This window comes from Streptopelia decaocto, assembly GCF_964273445.1.
Source record: "Streptopelia decaocto genome assembly, chromosome: 25".
In the NCBI taxonomy this organism is placed as follows: Eukaryota; Metazoa; Chordata; class Aves; order Columbiformes; family Columbidae; genus Streptopelia; species Streptopelia decaocto.
Window position 1 is genome coordinate 1,318,685 of NC_138680.1, and position 13,703 is coordinate 1,332,387.

The 13,703-nt window shown below is 48.3% G+C and overlaps 2 protein-coding genes across 2 annotated transcripts; both read left to right on the forward strand.

Moving 5' to 3' along the window:
* Window positions 1–51: 51 nt before the first annotated feature.
* PCNA (proliferating cell nuclear antigen) lies at window positions 52–3,559 on the forward strand. The gene is made up of 6 exons (XM_082072434.1): window positions 52–354; window positions 998–1,095; window positions 1,504–1,571; window positions 1,737–1,931; window positions 2,799–2,922; window positions 3,026–3,559. The coding sequence occupies exons 1-6, from the start codon at window positions 134–136 to the stop codon at window positions 3,106–3,108; spliced, it is 789 nt and encodes a 262-aa protein (XP_081928560.1). The 5' UTR covers window positions 52–133; the 3' UTR covers window positions 3,109–3,559.
* A 2,229-nt stretch (window positions 3,560–5,788) lies between these two features.
* On the forward strand, window positions 5,789–10,292 carry TMEM230 (transmembrane protein 230). Its single transcript, XM_082072437.1, has 4 exons — window positions 5,789–5,944; window positions 7,554–7,681; window positions 8,521–8,643; window positions 9,437–10,292. The coding sequence occupies exons 2-4, from the start codon at window positions 7,583–7,585 to the stop codon at window positions 9,575–9,577; spliced, it is 363 nt and encodes a 120-aa protein (XP_081928563.1). The 5' UTR covers window positions 5,789–5,944; window positions 7,554–7,582; the 3' UTR covers window positions 9,578–10,292.
* The last annotated feature ends 3,411 nt before the right edge of the window (window positions 10,293–13,703 follow it).

Below are 13,703 nucleotides of genomic sequence, written 5' to 3' on the forward strand. Positions count from 1 at the left end.
GCAGGCGATTGGCTGTGGCGCGGCGGTGGGCGGGGCGCAGGAGGCTATAAAAGGGGGCTCTTGGCGGGCAGCGCTAGTTTGGCGGCCGGTTGTGTTGGGGAGTTTGGTTCGTGCCTTTATCGCTGCTGCGAGGATGTTCGAGGCGCGGCTGGTACAGGGCTCGGTGCTCAAGCGGGTGCTGGAGGCCCTCAAGGACCTCATCACCGAGGCCTGCTGGGACCTGGGCTCGGGCGGCATCAGCCTGCAGAGCATGGACTCCTCGCACGTGTCCCTGGTGCAGCTCACGCTGCGCTCCGAGGGCTTCGACACCTACCGCTGCGACCGCAACATCGCCATGGGCGTCAACCTCTCCAGGTGCGGGCGGCGGGGCCTTTCCGAGCGCTGGGACTGGGCGGGGGGGGCCCGGGCCCGAGGGTGCGGGGTGTGTGAGGGGTGAGGGGAGCGGGCGCCTTCACTCCCGCCGCCCCTGGGGAGCGGTTTCTGGGACGGACGGAACCGTTGGGATCCCCCCATGGCCCTTCCTCCCTATTCTCCTCAGAGCTCTCGCGCCGTTTTTTCGCGGGGCCTGTCGGCGGCGCTGACGTCACTGCCGGGCGCGCCATGGCGGGAAAGGCTGGCGGGAGAGGGGCGGCCATGGCGCGTAAACCGCCCGGCCAGGGGATGGGGTGGGGGGAACCCGGGCTCTGCTCACAGAATCCCAGAATGTCAGGGGTTGGAAGGGACCTGGAAAGCTCCTCCAGTGCAATCCCCCCATGGAGCAGGAACACCCAGATGAGGTTACACAGGAAGGTGTCCAGGCGGGTTGGAATGTCTGCACAGAAGGAGACTCCACAACCCCCTGGGCAGCCTGGGCCAGGCTCTGCCACCCTCACTGTGAAACCGCTCCCTAGGAGGCTGCTGCTCACCAGCCTTGTTTTCATTCAGTAGCAGACAATGGGCTGGCATTCCTGACATATGTCTTTATAATGCTGTGAGTAACCAGCCTTTCCCCCCGCAGTATGTCCAAAATACTGAAGTGTGCTGGCAACGAAGACATCATAACTCTCCGAGCAGAAGACAATGCGGATACGTTGGCTCTAGTGTTTGAAGCACCAAGTGAGTGTTAGATTTGGGAGCAGATTTTTCTACTGTGATATTTTTAGGTAATCTTCATAAACCGTCCAGGTGGGGGGGAAGGAAGTGACAAGAAATAGTTCAGAAATGAGAGGGGCCACCTGCTAATTCTGAATTTGGCTGGAGATGTAAGCTTAGCCAACTTGACAAATGTTCTCTTTGTAAGAGACTCTTCTTTAGGCCACAAAGAGATGCCCTTGGCAGGTTCCCATCTTAGAGCCTACAAAAGGCTGTTGGGGTCACTTCCAGATTTCAAGCTCTAATTAAACAAGGTGTATCATATTGTCATAATTGAACTGGTTTTACCTGGAGGGAGGAAAGGGGCGAAAGTTAAATTCAGGATGAAAACTTCTAGAAAACACTGGCTCAAACTATGTTTTGTTTCTGTAGATCAGGAAAAGGTTTCTGATTATGAGATGAAGCTTATGGACCTCGACGTGGAGCAGCTTGGAATTCCAGTAAGCAGCCGCTCAAGTGACTATACTGTCTCAGAAATGGGCATTTTCCCATTTTCACATCAAACTTTGAGCTTGTAATGTAATTTCCTTTGGAAAGACAAAGTCAAGCATAGTGAGTAGACCAACCCTCTTGGTCGGAGTTGAATTCTGACGCTTCTTTCGCAGGAACAAGAATACAGTTGCGTGGTGAAAATGCCTTCTGCTGAATTCGCGCGCATCTGCAGAGATCTCAGCCACATTGGCGATGCAGTTGTCATCTCCTGTGCGAAAGACGGCGTGAAGTTCTCAGCTAACGGAGAGCTGGGCAATGGAAACATCAAACTGTCACAGACCAGTAATGTGGATAAAGAGGAAGAAGCTGTAAGTTAAACCTTCGTGGTGCCTGTGGTGTCCTATGTGTTGAGGTTTTTACTAATATGAATAATTCTCTGACATGTTGAGGGTCAAAGTTGGGTCACTGGATTATGTATTTCTCTAGTTTATAGTTAAGAGTCGTTGCCAACTGTGAGTCCCTACCCTGGAGCCTGTGGGCAGAATAGAGTGGGGAGCACTTCTGGCTGCCTTTGCATGAGGTTCCTGGATCTGGAATCAGAGAATCATTTTGGTTGGAAAAGCCCCTCAAGATCAGAGTCCACCCATAACCCACCCCCGGCACTGCCCCATGTCCTGAGAACCTCATGTCCGTCTGTCCAACCCTCCGGGGATGGTGACTCCAGCACTGCCCTGGGCAGCCTGTTCCAATGCCCCACAGCCCTTTGGGGAAGAAATTGTTCCCACATCCAACCTCAACCTCCCCTGGCGCAACTTGAGGCCGTTTCCTCTGCTCCTGGCGCTTGTTCCTGGGGAGCAGAGCCCGACCCCCCTGGCTCCAAGCTCCTTTCAGGCAGTTCAGAGATCAGAAGGTCTCCCCTCAGCTCCTGTTCTCCAGCTGAACCCCCAGGTCCCTCAGCCGCTCCCATCACACTTGTGCTCCAGCCCCTCACCAGCTCCGTTCCCTTCTCTCAACTCGCTCCAGCACCTCAAGGGCTTTCATGAGGTGATCCCACCACCCCTGGGGCCGCCAATTTGTGTTTTGAGGTGATTTTGGTGCTGCCATTTTGAGCCCTGAGGTGAGGAGCCCAAAACTGCCCCGGGGATTCACAGTGTGGCCTCAAGGGGAGGCCCCTGGAGAGCCCTGAGGGACCCTGTTGCACTTATTGACATTTAACCTTGCTGCTGGTTTTCCAGGTTACAATAGAGATGAATGAGCCTGTCCAGCTGACCTTTGCTCTGAGGTACCTCAACTTCTTTACCAAAGCCACCCCCCTGTCCCCCACAGTGACACTCAGCATGTCTGCAGACGTTCCTCTTGGTAAGTAGAAACATCTTGCCTTGTAAAATCTCATGGAGCTGCATTAAGAGCTCTTGACTTTTCTGAAGAACCTTCTAAATCTCTTTGTTTTTCATCTCCCCAGTTGTGGAGTACAAGATTGCCGACATGGGACACTTAAAATATTACCTGGCTCCAAAGATCGAAGACCAACAAGAAGGCTCTTAATAGGAACGGGACTGAGGGGAGACGACAACCAACTTTGAGGAGGAAATGGTGTTTTTAGCAATTCCAGTGCGTTGCAGCATCGTATGAGCAGCGTTAGGCATTTGTGTAGATATCTTTGTAAATATTTTTCGCCTTACTCTTTTGCTATACCCTTGTCATTGGAAATAGGAGATTTGGTGTTGGTTTTGTTAGTTGTTTTTTTCTAGTCTGTTCCTATCCTTCCAATAATCTCTTTAGATGTTGCCTTAAGGTGAGATATCTTACTCCTCTCAACCCGTGTTAGAGAAGGGGTGCAATATTTAAAAAGCTGTTTCCTAGACTTTCACCTGTGGAATTAGTTGACTGTAGGGTTGCTGTTCAATTATGCCACGACTTTAGTTGCCCTTCATCTGATTATTTTCGAAGCCGGTATTCTGCAACTTGGAAAATGGAAATAAAGACTATAATTTCATGGGTTTTATCCTGTTTAAATGTGGTTGGATGAATCGGTGCTTTGTCAAACTTCGCTTTTTCGAAGGAACTTCACTTCTTTTGCGCTGGGGTTACTGGTGCGTGCTGGGATGGTTTAGGTGCTGAAATGAGGAGTGTGGATAATTCATTGCCCTGTGATGCTGTTTCTTCTAAGCAGAGGTTTGCGGAGCAGCTTTTCCCGATGGTGCAGCAGCTTTGGCCGATGCCACCTCTGATTCTTGGTGAACTCGGGGTGTGTGGACACACAGGCGGTGATTTGGTGACCAACGAGCCGTGTGAACCTTTTGGGTTTGGTTCCATTTCTGGCTGATCCATGTGAAGCCATGTGGTTGTTTTTGTCCCCACCTTACTCAATCCTGGTGACAAGTGTTACCTGTTCCACCAGTGATTCCTCTTCATCGAGGAGCTTTGTGATCACGGTTGTATTTATTGATGGAGATGTAAGGTTTACACCACATTTCACCCTGAAAATTTGAAGGAAAAATAGGATTTTAAAACCATTTCAGGCACCTTCTGGGGTTTTTCTTCACTTTATTGCTGCCAGCCATAAATCCTGCTGTCTGAAATGAGCAACTCCACTTTGTCACAAATGAAGAAACACTTACAAACCAATGACACAATTACAGTTGTGCTGTGGTGAATTGTCCGGCCAGGCTCTCAAGTGCTGTGGAGATGCTGATTTTTTAGGAGGCTGCGAGCAAGACAAGAACATCCTGAGCACAAACTGCCTGTGGACGTGAACAGATTGAGCAGAATTTCACAAGGTGGCAGCAGCGATCATGAGACAAATTCTGCTGTGTCAGAATGATGCAGCTACCAAAGAGGAGCTGGTCCTGGGGACAGGACTTGGCATGTCCCTGCCCTGGGTTCCCCATTGCTGCTTGTGCTGCTTTTTTAGCAGAGATGCTTTGCTTGAACCGTGGGTTTTCTGCTGCTTGAACCCTGTTTTGCTGCGGTGCAGGTGGTTGTGCACTTTCAGCTCCCATACAGAGTTTTGTCTCATGTTTTCAGAGCGTACCCCAATTTATTCTCTCGAACTTGGCTTCCTGAGCCACTCAGCGATGTTAAGAAAACATCTCGAAAGCGGGATCTGACCCAGCTGCACTCAAGTTTTTTGGCAATTGCTGGGTTGTTGCCCTTAGTAAAATTGCCCAGAACAGGAGCGGTGGATGCCCTGGGTAACCAGGAGGCTTTTTTCACCCCAAATATGGTTCTTCTTGGATTGTATCACCATTGAACCCACAAGTCCAGTGAGCAAATCAGTGAACAATCAAAGATTCCTGGTGTTGAGAATAATTCTGCTTTCCAACGACACGCATAAAGCTGGGCTGGGGATTGTAGCAAATCCCTTTTGGTACGATCTGTAGTGGCGATCACCAAACTCATTATTTGTCCTATTCCGCTCATAAGCACATTGTAAACCATGGTTTAATTGCTTATTTTTACAGCCATAACGACCTAATTGAGCGGCCTTATGTCGCAAGAAACATCCTTCAGCATCGGTCTCTACGCACTTGCGCAGTCTGTGTTATGGAGAAATCCTTAAAGAAGCTGAATGTTTATTTTGCCGTTGCCAAACCCTAATACTCACAATTAAGATATTAATTCAACAATAAAAGCTGGGGAGGCTTAGTAAATGCTGCGTTTCTCCATGTTTGAGAGCGCAAGCTTTGGAAGTTTATATCTTGAATATATTTATATATTGAGGTTTTTCACCAAGGAGCAAAGGAATAAGAAAGGGGGAGGGAGAATTCTTTGAAACTTTGAAGATTAGGTGTTCGCGGCTCAATCCGGTGTGTACTTTATTAATTTATAGGAACCAGAAGAACGGCAATTCCCCCAGGTCCATGTTCGGAGTGATGGGAAGCGGATCCCCCACTGTGTTCCATCTGATGGGTTAATAGTGCTCCAGGTGTTCCAAACAATTTTCTGGGTTTAGCTTTTGATGCAGCGTCTGACAGTTTAATTACATCCGGATCTTCCTGTAGAAAATGAGCTTTATTTGTGTATGTGTAAGATGGTTCACAAACCCCCGACAAACGCATGAGGTGGCCGATCCACTCGGGCACCACGGGACGTGGTCTGATGACGATTAAATTAATGGTTCACAAACCACCAACAGACGCAGCCATGAGGTGACGGATCCACTCTGGCGTGACAGGACGTGGTCTGAGGACAATTAACTTTAATTCCAGCTGCTGAGCTGGCCCATGAGGCTGAAAACCGGAGGCTGAGAAGCGGCCCGCAGGCCGCGGCCTTAACCTGGAAGGAAACGGCGGCGGCGGGGAATAAACTTCCTGGGTTGTGGGGCGGCCGGGAAGAGGAGACGCGAAAGGGAGAGATGGAGCAGCGGCACAAATAGCGGGTGAGCGTCTTCGTGGGGGTTTATTAATGTTTTGGAGCCCGTGAGGGGTTTTGGGGGGAGTTCCCAGATGTTGGGAACTTGCTGCGTCGCAGCAGAGAAACCATTTCGAGTTCGGAGGGGGGATCGGTGTGTTTTTTGAGTTCCCGAAAGGGGAAAAAAAATCACATCCCCTTTCCTTTGTTATCCCTGGGAAGAGAAGGGAGACAAATATATTGCTGTTATTTAGGGGATAAATAGAATTTTGGCTTGAAATGTCATGTTTGCAATTACTGATGAGCTTATGGGCCTGCGCTCTGCCCTGGAAACCTTTCCCCGGCCTCTGACGGTGTTTAAAACACAACTGTAGTGCAGCGTGTTAAAATAATCGAATTATAAGCATGATTTACTATTTATTTGCCTCTTTAAGTGCACAGCACATCTTATTTCTGACCCGGAACCAATGTAGAGTGTGAGTGAAGCTCAGTGGACTTTGTACCGGCCCTTAAACATGAGGTCTGAGAGGGTTTTTTTTTTATTATTAGTCTTTAATAACCTCTTTCTTCTTGATGAGCAAATTAATGAGAAGGGCAGGGCAATTTCTGCAAGTGTAAATTGGAAATAATTCCTCGGAATAGCCTGGTAAATAAGTCAGGAATAAATCCCATGGTCCTCAAGGGTGAAATGGGGCAGAGTCGGGGAATCGGCCACATTTCGATGCGCTTGTTTGGTTTTGGCTTTTCCCCCCCTGCACATCAACCCCTGAGGATGCGACTGTTACCACCCCAGAGGTGGGTGGTATTTCCATTATCGATGGGGCTTGAAATGTGTTTTGTCTGTTCTCAGGTTTTGCTATGGTGGGGGGGAATTCAAGTTGAAGGTGCAGCTGAGGGGGTTTAAGCTCAGAGGGTTTTTATAAAAGATCATGGTTTGTTCTTTTTTTTTTTTCTTATAAAAGTCAAATTTACCATAGGAGGAACAAATTCCACCAGCGTGGGGGAATTGCAGGGTACAGCTCTGGCGTAACTAAATAAAGCTCAGCCTAAACTCTGCCTCCCTCGGGCCGGACAGACAGTGACCTGCACTTTAGCTTCTTGTGGGTTTTTTGGTCACCTCATGCACCAGCCACCCCGTCCCCTCGTCACGTTCTCTGAGTCATCACTCGGGCTGTCTCAGTTGTGACAGCTCCACTTCCTTCGAGTTTTTAGTGGTGTTAGTTATTTATTTTTAATGCATCTATTGCAAAATAGCGGGTTGAAAAGCCGCTTTGTTTCGTCCTGGTTTGGGTTTATTTTCTAGTGTCCCTGTGTAGAAATAGCTGGACCTCCGACATCTCCTTGCAAAATGAGAGCTGCTTATACGTTGTGTATTATTCTGGAAGTTCTATCTTGTTTTAAATACAGTTTCTTTGCTTTCAAATATTGGCAGCTATGTTCATGCTTATGCATTTTAGGCTTAGATACGAAGCTTTGTTTGGACAGATTGAATTGATGAAAAAGAACTAAGATTTATGAGCAAAGATTTGTGAATTTTATACGCAAAGATTTATGAATTTTATACGCAAAGATTTATGAATTTTATGCACGTCCACCTTGCTCTGATTTTCCCTTTCTCGCTGTTTTTTGTCTTCCAGGTTCCAGCTGATGCTCCAGCTTCTATGTAATGATGCCGTCACGTACCAATCTGACTGCTGGCATTCCCAGTAGCAAAGTCAAATATTCCAAGCTCTCCAGCACTGACGATGGATATATTGACCTGCAGGTACCAAAATGGGCAAGAAAACCTCTTTCTGCTATTTCCGTGGGCAGGATCCCTCGCAGAAGGGCCGTTTCAGAGCCCTGCTGCAATGATCTGCTCTGTGTCATCTGCTTTATTTTGTCTTTCATAAGTTACACACTCAAGGGGTTGAAAACCATCAGCAGATGTAGCTGAATTAACTCATCTTCTGTACTTGAACGCCAAATGCTGTCAGTTTGCCTGCTCGTATCATTTTAGAGTCCTGTTTCTAGCTTTCGTTTACTCTTGTTAAATAAAGCAGCTGGAGCTGCGGCCTCCAAAGTAAGAAACTGCTCAGAATTACCCAGTTTGCATAAATTTTGCCAAAGAAACACCACAGTGCTTTTTCACATGCGGCTTTGCATTTGTTCAGAACAAGGCCTACAGACAGCAGTGCCGTATTTCATAACGATCTTACTTGAGAATCGTTTAAAAACCCAACATAACGAAAGCAAAGATCAGGTCGGCATCAGTATCTGAGCGTTTCTTACGTACCCACATTTAGAAGTTTTCATGAATGAATTAATGGCAGGTCATTCTTGATATAGAAATCATAAGAGGTGTTATACGCACGAAGAAAATAGGTAACCAACTCTGTAATGCGGGTGTAACAGCTTTAATTGCTCTGGTTCCAGCTGTACCCAAAATCAGTGATGGAGAAAAGTAACTACACGACTGTCCTGTGAGGAACAGGGACTTGGACTCAATGATGTTTATGGGTCCTGTCCAACTGGAGATAGAATCATAGAATCCCAGAATATCTGCTGGTGTGGGAGGGGAATTGTTGGGTTAAGCTCTTTAATACTTGTTTGTTTTCCATCCAGTTCAAGAAGAGCCCACCAAAAATCCCCTACAAGGCCATCGCGCTGGCGATCGTGCTCTTCATGATCGGGACCTTCCTCATCATCATCGGCGCCCTCCTCTTGGCTGGATACATTAGCAAAGGCGTAAGTGCTTTAATTACGCCTCTGGTAGGAGTTTTGCGCTGCTTGCCCATTCCTCAAAGCCTGAAATGTTCCATTTCGAAGTTCCGAGCGAGGAAGCGATGCCCCGCGCTGCCCCGCTGCTGCGACAGCCTCCGGTGTCCCCACTGATGTCTCCTGTGATGGCCTGAGCGGGTTTGTAGCTGGAGATTTGCCCAGGAGGGCTGAGTTTCTTTGTCCTACCTGGGCTACAATTCCATTTTAATGCTACTATACATCCCCGCTCGCTGTCCTGGCGAAACTTAACACTGGGATCATCGCTCTCCTAGTGAAGATCTGGTACCTTCTCTGTAGGAGATTCCAGACGCAGCCCCACTTTGCTCATCCCTCTGCGTTTATGATCCATTGAAGTGGGATCTGTGGTTTATATCAGACTCGGTGCTGCTCTGTGGCACGTTTCTCCTTTTACCCCGTGCCGTATGGAATGACTTTACGACCGGCAGCTGCTGCTTATCCTGGAATCGACAGCATTTTGGGTGGATCGGCAGCAATCCAGGTGCAGATAGGAGAGCCGCCCCTCTTATCTGAAGGAGAAATTGAGTTGAGGGTTTCCTGTAGCAAACAGGAGCTGCCACACCAGGGAGAGGAATTTTTGTTCAACCTGAAGATAACATATTTCTGATTTGAATGACATTTTTGGCCGCTAACCATAGGGATGAATAATTGTGGTAATTTGCTCAGTGAGGCAGGGCTGAAAAAGGAAAGGCTCCCCTATGTATGTTTTCTTTTTGCGCTCACATCTCTCTCTGTGCCGCAGGGAACCGACCGCGCCATCCCCGTCCTCATCATTGGGATCCTGGTGTTCCTCCCGGGCTTCTACCACCTGCGCATCGCCTACTACGCATCCAAAGGCTACCGGGGCTACTCCTACGACGACATCCCGGATTTTGACGATTGAACGATGTATTTAATTGCATTTCTAATTAGGTTGGCGGTAAGAGCTGTTAGTTCCCCGGATCTCAGTGCCTGTAAGGTTGTAGATGAAGCGAATCGGTCATAAGACGCCAGTTCCTGGGTTTGAGGTGTTGCAGGTTTTTCCATTGGGGGGCAGGGGGTTCGAACGTGGACATGACCAAAAGGATTTTGCAACGTTAGGTGGGAAGAACATGTGATTTGTTGTGTTTTCCTCTCTTGGTTACATCATGCTGGTTACTCATAAGTTGTTCTTTTTGGGCAAGGCAATTCTAGCAATTTTCCAAAAACAGATGAGCCAGTTTTGGCAGCAAAGGTATTTTTTATTTCTTTATAGAGTTTATTTCAGTTTCCAGTGAGATTGTGGTTATCACTGGGTTTACCTTTGCAGACAAACACCGTGCTGAAATTCGTTTGCTCTCTGCCCATCAGAAATGCTTCCGATCTACTTGTCCTGTGCTCATCTGGAGTGACAAAGTCAGACGTGTGCAAGAGGGGAGGAAACTGCATTTGCATTAAACGGTTTACACACAGTGCATTTGCACAACTCCTCTTGTCCCACTGACCAAGGTTATTTACTCAAACACATTTTTCTGTTGCCCACGGCACTGTTGCTTTTGGCAAAATCCGCTTCTCCTTTAAAAGGCCTGTTGTTGAATTTTGTTTATTATTTTAAACCAAACGGATACAGGCAGAAGAGTTGGAATCCGGACCAGGACTCAAGTGTCTAAATACCAAAAAGCTTCGTTTTGACTATTGTTTTGGATATCGGAGACACTTGAATTCCATCTGTTCTATGTATATTTGGAATCATTTTGTCCTTGTCTAGATATGCTGTGCATAACTCCCTAGACTGGTCAAAAGAAAATCTCTGTATAGTTTGTACTGAACAAATCCTGTTTGTATTGTTTGCTAGCTTCAGTGATATGTTATTCAGGGCAAACAGATAGCAGCTCTATTTTATGTAAAATAAAACCCGTCTGTCTCCTGAAGCGGGAATGGACTCAGTGTCCTGGACAAGTGACAAGTAGTGATGCAAGTATGTGCATTTAATATGAATAAACCTCGCTATATTCTGTGTACAAACCATAAGTTTCTCCTTTTCACGTTGGCAGATCTCGCTGAGCGCTAGAAACTGTTCTGGGCAACCACATTAAGGCTTTAGCTGCGTGTGCCGCTGCCCGATGCAGCCGCTGCCATCAGCGCTGGGCTGTGCTGAGCTTTGGATCGGCAGAGCCGGGGACGGGGATTAACCTCGCCAGGTCAGGATTCGCTTGTTGAACCTCACCCTCAGCCCTCCTTAAACTACCAAGACCCCGGACTTGTAATCGCTTTGTTTCAAGGTCCAAACAGCCGTTTCCTTTTGTTGCGCGGTGTGACCGTGTCTGTTTGAACGTGGCCTGCGCTGATACTCCAGAATTATCACGTGCGCCTTGTGGACTGGGTGTTTTTGGCAGGAAGAGGGGCGGGTTATCACCGCCAGCGCAGAGCATGTCTGTGGAGATGCTGAGATGAGAACAGCGCTCGATAAAAGCCTCGCTCTGAAAGTCCTCTGCAAATCGCCCATTTTCCTCCTCCGACGTTCTCCGTTAAACCCAAACCCTGAGCTAAGGTCTTTTTTTAACCTACATCTCACCCTCATTTGGCTGAATTGGCTGCGCTCTGAGGAACGGCTGATTGAATTTGGGATCTCCCTCCGCACGTTCTCTGCTGCGTCACGTCGGCCGCACGTTCCCGGCGCCGACTCTTCCCACATGTTGTCACGTCCTTGGCAGCAGCTGAAATGCGGCAATTAAAGCCGGGTCTGGGCCGGGAGAGCGGCTGCTGACGCAAACGGTGAATCAGCCGCTATTAGGGGATAAGAATGTGGGGTTTGTTTGGGTTTTGGGAAAGGGGAGAGGAAGCGGAAGGGAAGTTTAGATGGCAAAAGAAAAGCAGGAGGGAGAAGATGCTTTCCAGTGGGGCCAAGAAGATGTGGAAAGCTGGGTTGGCTCAAGGATAAGGAAATGCAGGGGGTAGGAGAAGAACACGCTGACATTTCTGGAGGAAAGGCAATTAATAAGTGTGGTTTTTATTTGACAGAAGCAAAGTCCTCAGGCAGCACAGTGTATAAATACGAACAGTCTCTGCCCTGATGCTCAGGGCTGTCTGCATGAGGGATGGCCAAAGGGAAATCTTCCTCTCTACAGGGATTGTTTTATGTCTAATTTGGGAAAAAAAGAGGCACTTTGGGGAAAGAAAAAAGCTCTGGGGACCCCTGGAAAAATGTAGATCCAGACAGCTTCATTTGTTGAGCTGACATCTTGCATTCTAAGCATGGTTTTCCTCTGGAGTTGGTCTCTAGATGTTCCAATGTCGATTAATTGCCAGGGTTCAATTTTCTCTCGCAAAGTAGTTTACATTTATTTCAAGAGATTGGAAAATTCGACTGCAAACGCTTGGTTTCTCGGAGCCCGATCAGCGGTGCTCTGGTGTAGGTTTGAGTGGAATCGGTGCCGTCAGCATTTTTATTTGTTAAAATATTAGATGCTTGGTTCCCCTCCTGTAAAATCACGACTGTTGTGGGTTTGGGACGAACTGAGTCACTACAGTGATGTGGGGAAGAGGAAAACGCCTGGGAAGAGGTTTCTGGTTCTAGAGCAGGACTTGAATGATAAATAAGGCACCGGCCGAACGCTGATGAATGAGGATAATACTGAATAGCTGGTTGCTTTATCGAGCGTCACCCACTCTGGGCAGCTGTCTACCAGAAATAAATAGTTGGCATTTATATAGCTCCATGGGGTATTATGATGCACAGAAGCTCTGGAGAAAGAACATGCATCCAGATTTTCGGCTTTTCTCTAAGAGTGCTTGAATTTGGGTATTCTCAGTGATGCTCTTCTGTGGTAAATTTATATGATTATGTATTTAATACCATAAAGTTCCTGGGAAGACATTTGGAAATGTGATTCTAGAGTCCTTTGGCCAGCAGTCCCACGAAAATCCCCCCTGATGTATTATTTATAAAAGCAAAGACGCATTTGAAGTCAATGTCTTGATTTTATGTGTGGGGTGGCTTTGTGGGTTGTTTGGGAGGGTTTTTGTGGGTTTTTTTGGCTGTCTGGGTGAACAAAGCTAAAGAAAGTTCCCAAGCGTCATCCCATCAGAGGAAACTTCCCTTATGTAGAGAAGCCGTTTGAAACATCCAGGTGAACAAACAAGGCGGCCGTGGAGACTCTGGGGTGGCTGCAGCCATGAACTCCAAGCCCTGGAGGTGGCTGCAAGATCCAGAGCGGCTCTTTCTCTGCTCCTCGTTAGCAGTGGCTCATCGTTAAGAGCTCATTGTGCTCCCTGAGGCGGTGGGACCTGTTCTTGTCATCTCCAGGAGGCTCCTGCCCGCTGTTGGTGGTGCAAATGCCACCAGCTGACAGAGGCGGCCACCCCGCGTACCTCATTTTCTAACACTTCCCACAGCGTTTCCCTCGAGGAGGGGAATCTCGCAGCAGATTTGTACCGAGCGCTGACATTCGAGTGTCGAGCTAAGGAGTGAACCCGCTGCCCACGCGCTGGCTGGGGGACCTTGGTGGGTTTCCAGGAGAGGCTGCGCACCCGGAGATGCTGCTGGGAGCACCACGATGGGCTCTGCGAGGGTTTATCGCAAATATCGCATCAGTGCTGCATCTCTAGGTCGCGGTCAGTGCCTCTGTTGGGATATCATGTAGAACGCCTGCCCAAAAGTGGCTCTGTATCATAGGAGGGATGGAGATAAACGCAGCAGTGGGAAGGGGCGATAGGAAAAGCCAGACAGCCAAAGTGTTGTGCAAATGGTTCTGCTAAACCCTTGACAAAAGAGGCAGGAATTGTGCTTGCGTCGGTTGCTTGATGCGGTGGAGCAGTGAGAAGTTTCACCAGCATGGAGACTGTGCGTGAGTCTGAGTCCAGGAGGAGCCACAGCCCTGAAGGCTCATCCCGCTACCCCGCTCTCTCAGTTCTTTGTTTTAAGGCTTGTGGAGGCGGCAATGTTGTGATTCTTACAGGATCGTGATTTTGCATCTGTCCACGCAGCCAGGCTTGTGAGGGACGTCCTTCCCTCTGCAGGCGCTGCAGCCTGATCCTGGAAAAGGGGCTGG

Coding starts and splice junctions, on each gene's coding strand:
- PCNA (XM_082072434.1), top strand. CDS start 134: ATGTTCGAGGCGCGGCTGGTACAGGGCTCGGTGCTCAAGCGGGTGCTG. Junction 355..997: donor ATGGGCGTCAACCTCTCCAG/GTGCGGGCGGCG, acceptor TTCCCCCCGCAG/TATGTCCAAAATACTGAAGT. Junction 2,923..3,025: donor GTCTGCAGACGTTCCTCTTG/GTAAGTAGAAAC, acceptor TCATCTCCCCAG/TTGTGGAGTACAAGATTGCC.
- TMEM230 (XM_082072437.1), top strand. CDS start 7,583: ATGATGCCGTCACGTACCAATCTGACTGCTGGCATTCCCAGTAGCAAA. Junction 7,682..8,520: donor ATGGATATATTGACCTGCAG/GTACCAAAATGG, acceptor TTTTCCATCCAG/TTCAAGAAGAGCCCACCAAA. Junction 8,644..9,436: donor CTGGATACATTAGCAAAGGC/GTAAGTGCTTTA, acceptor TCTGTGCCGCAG/GGAACCGACCGCGCCATCCC.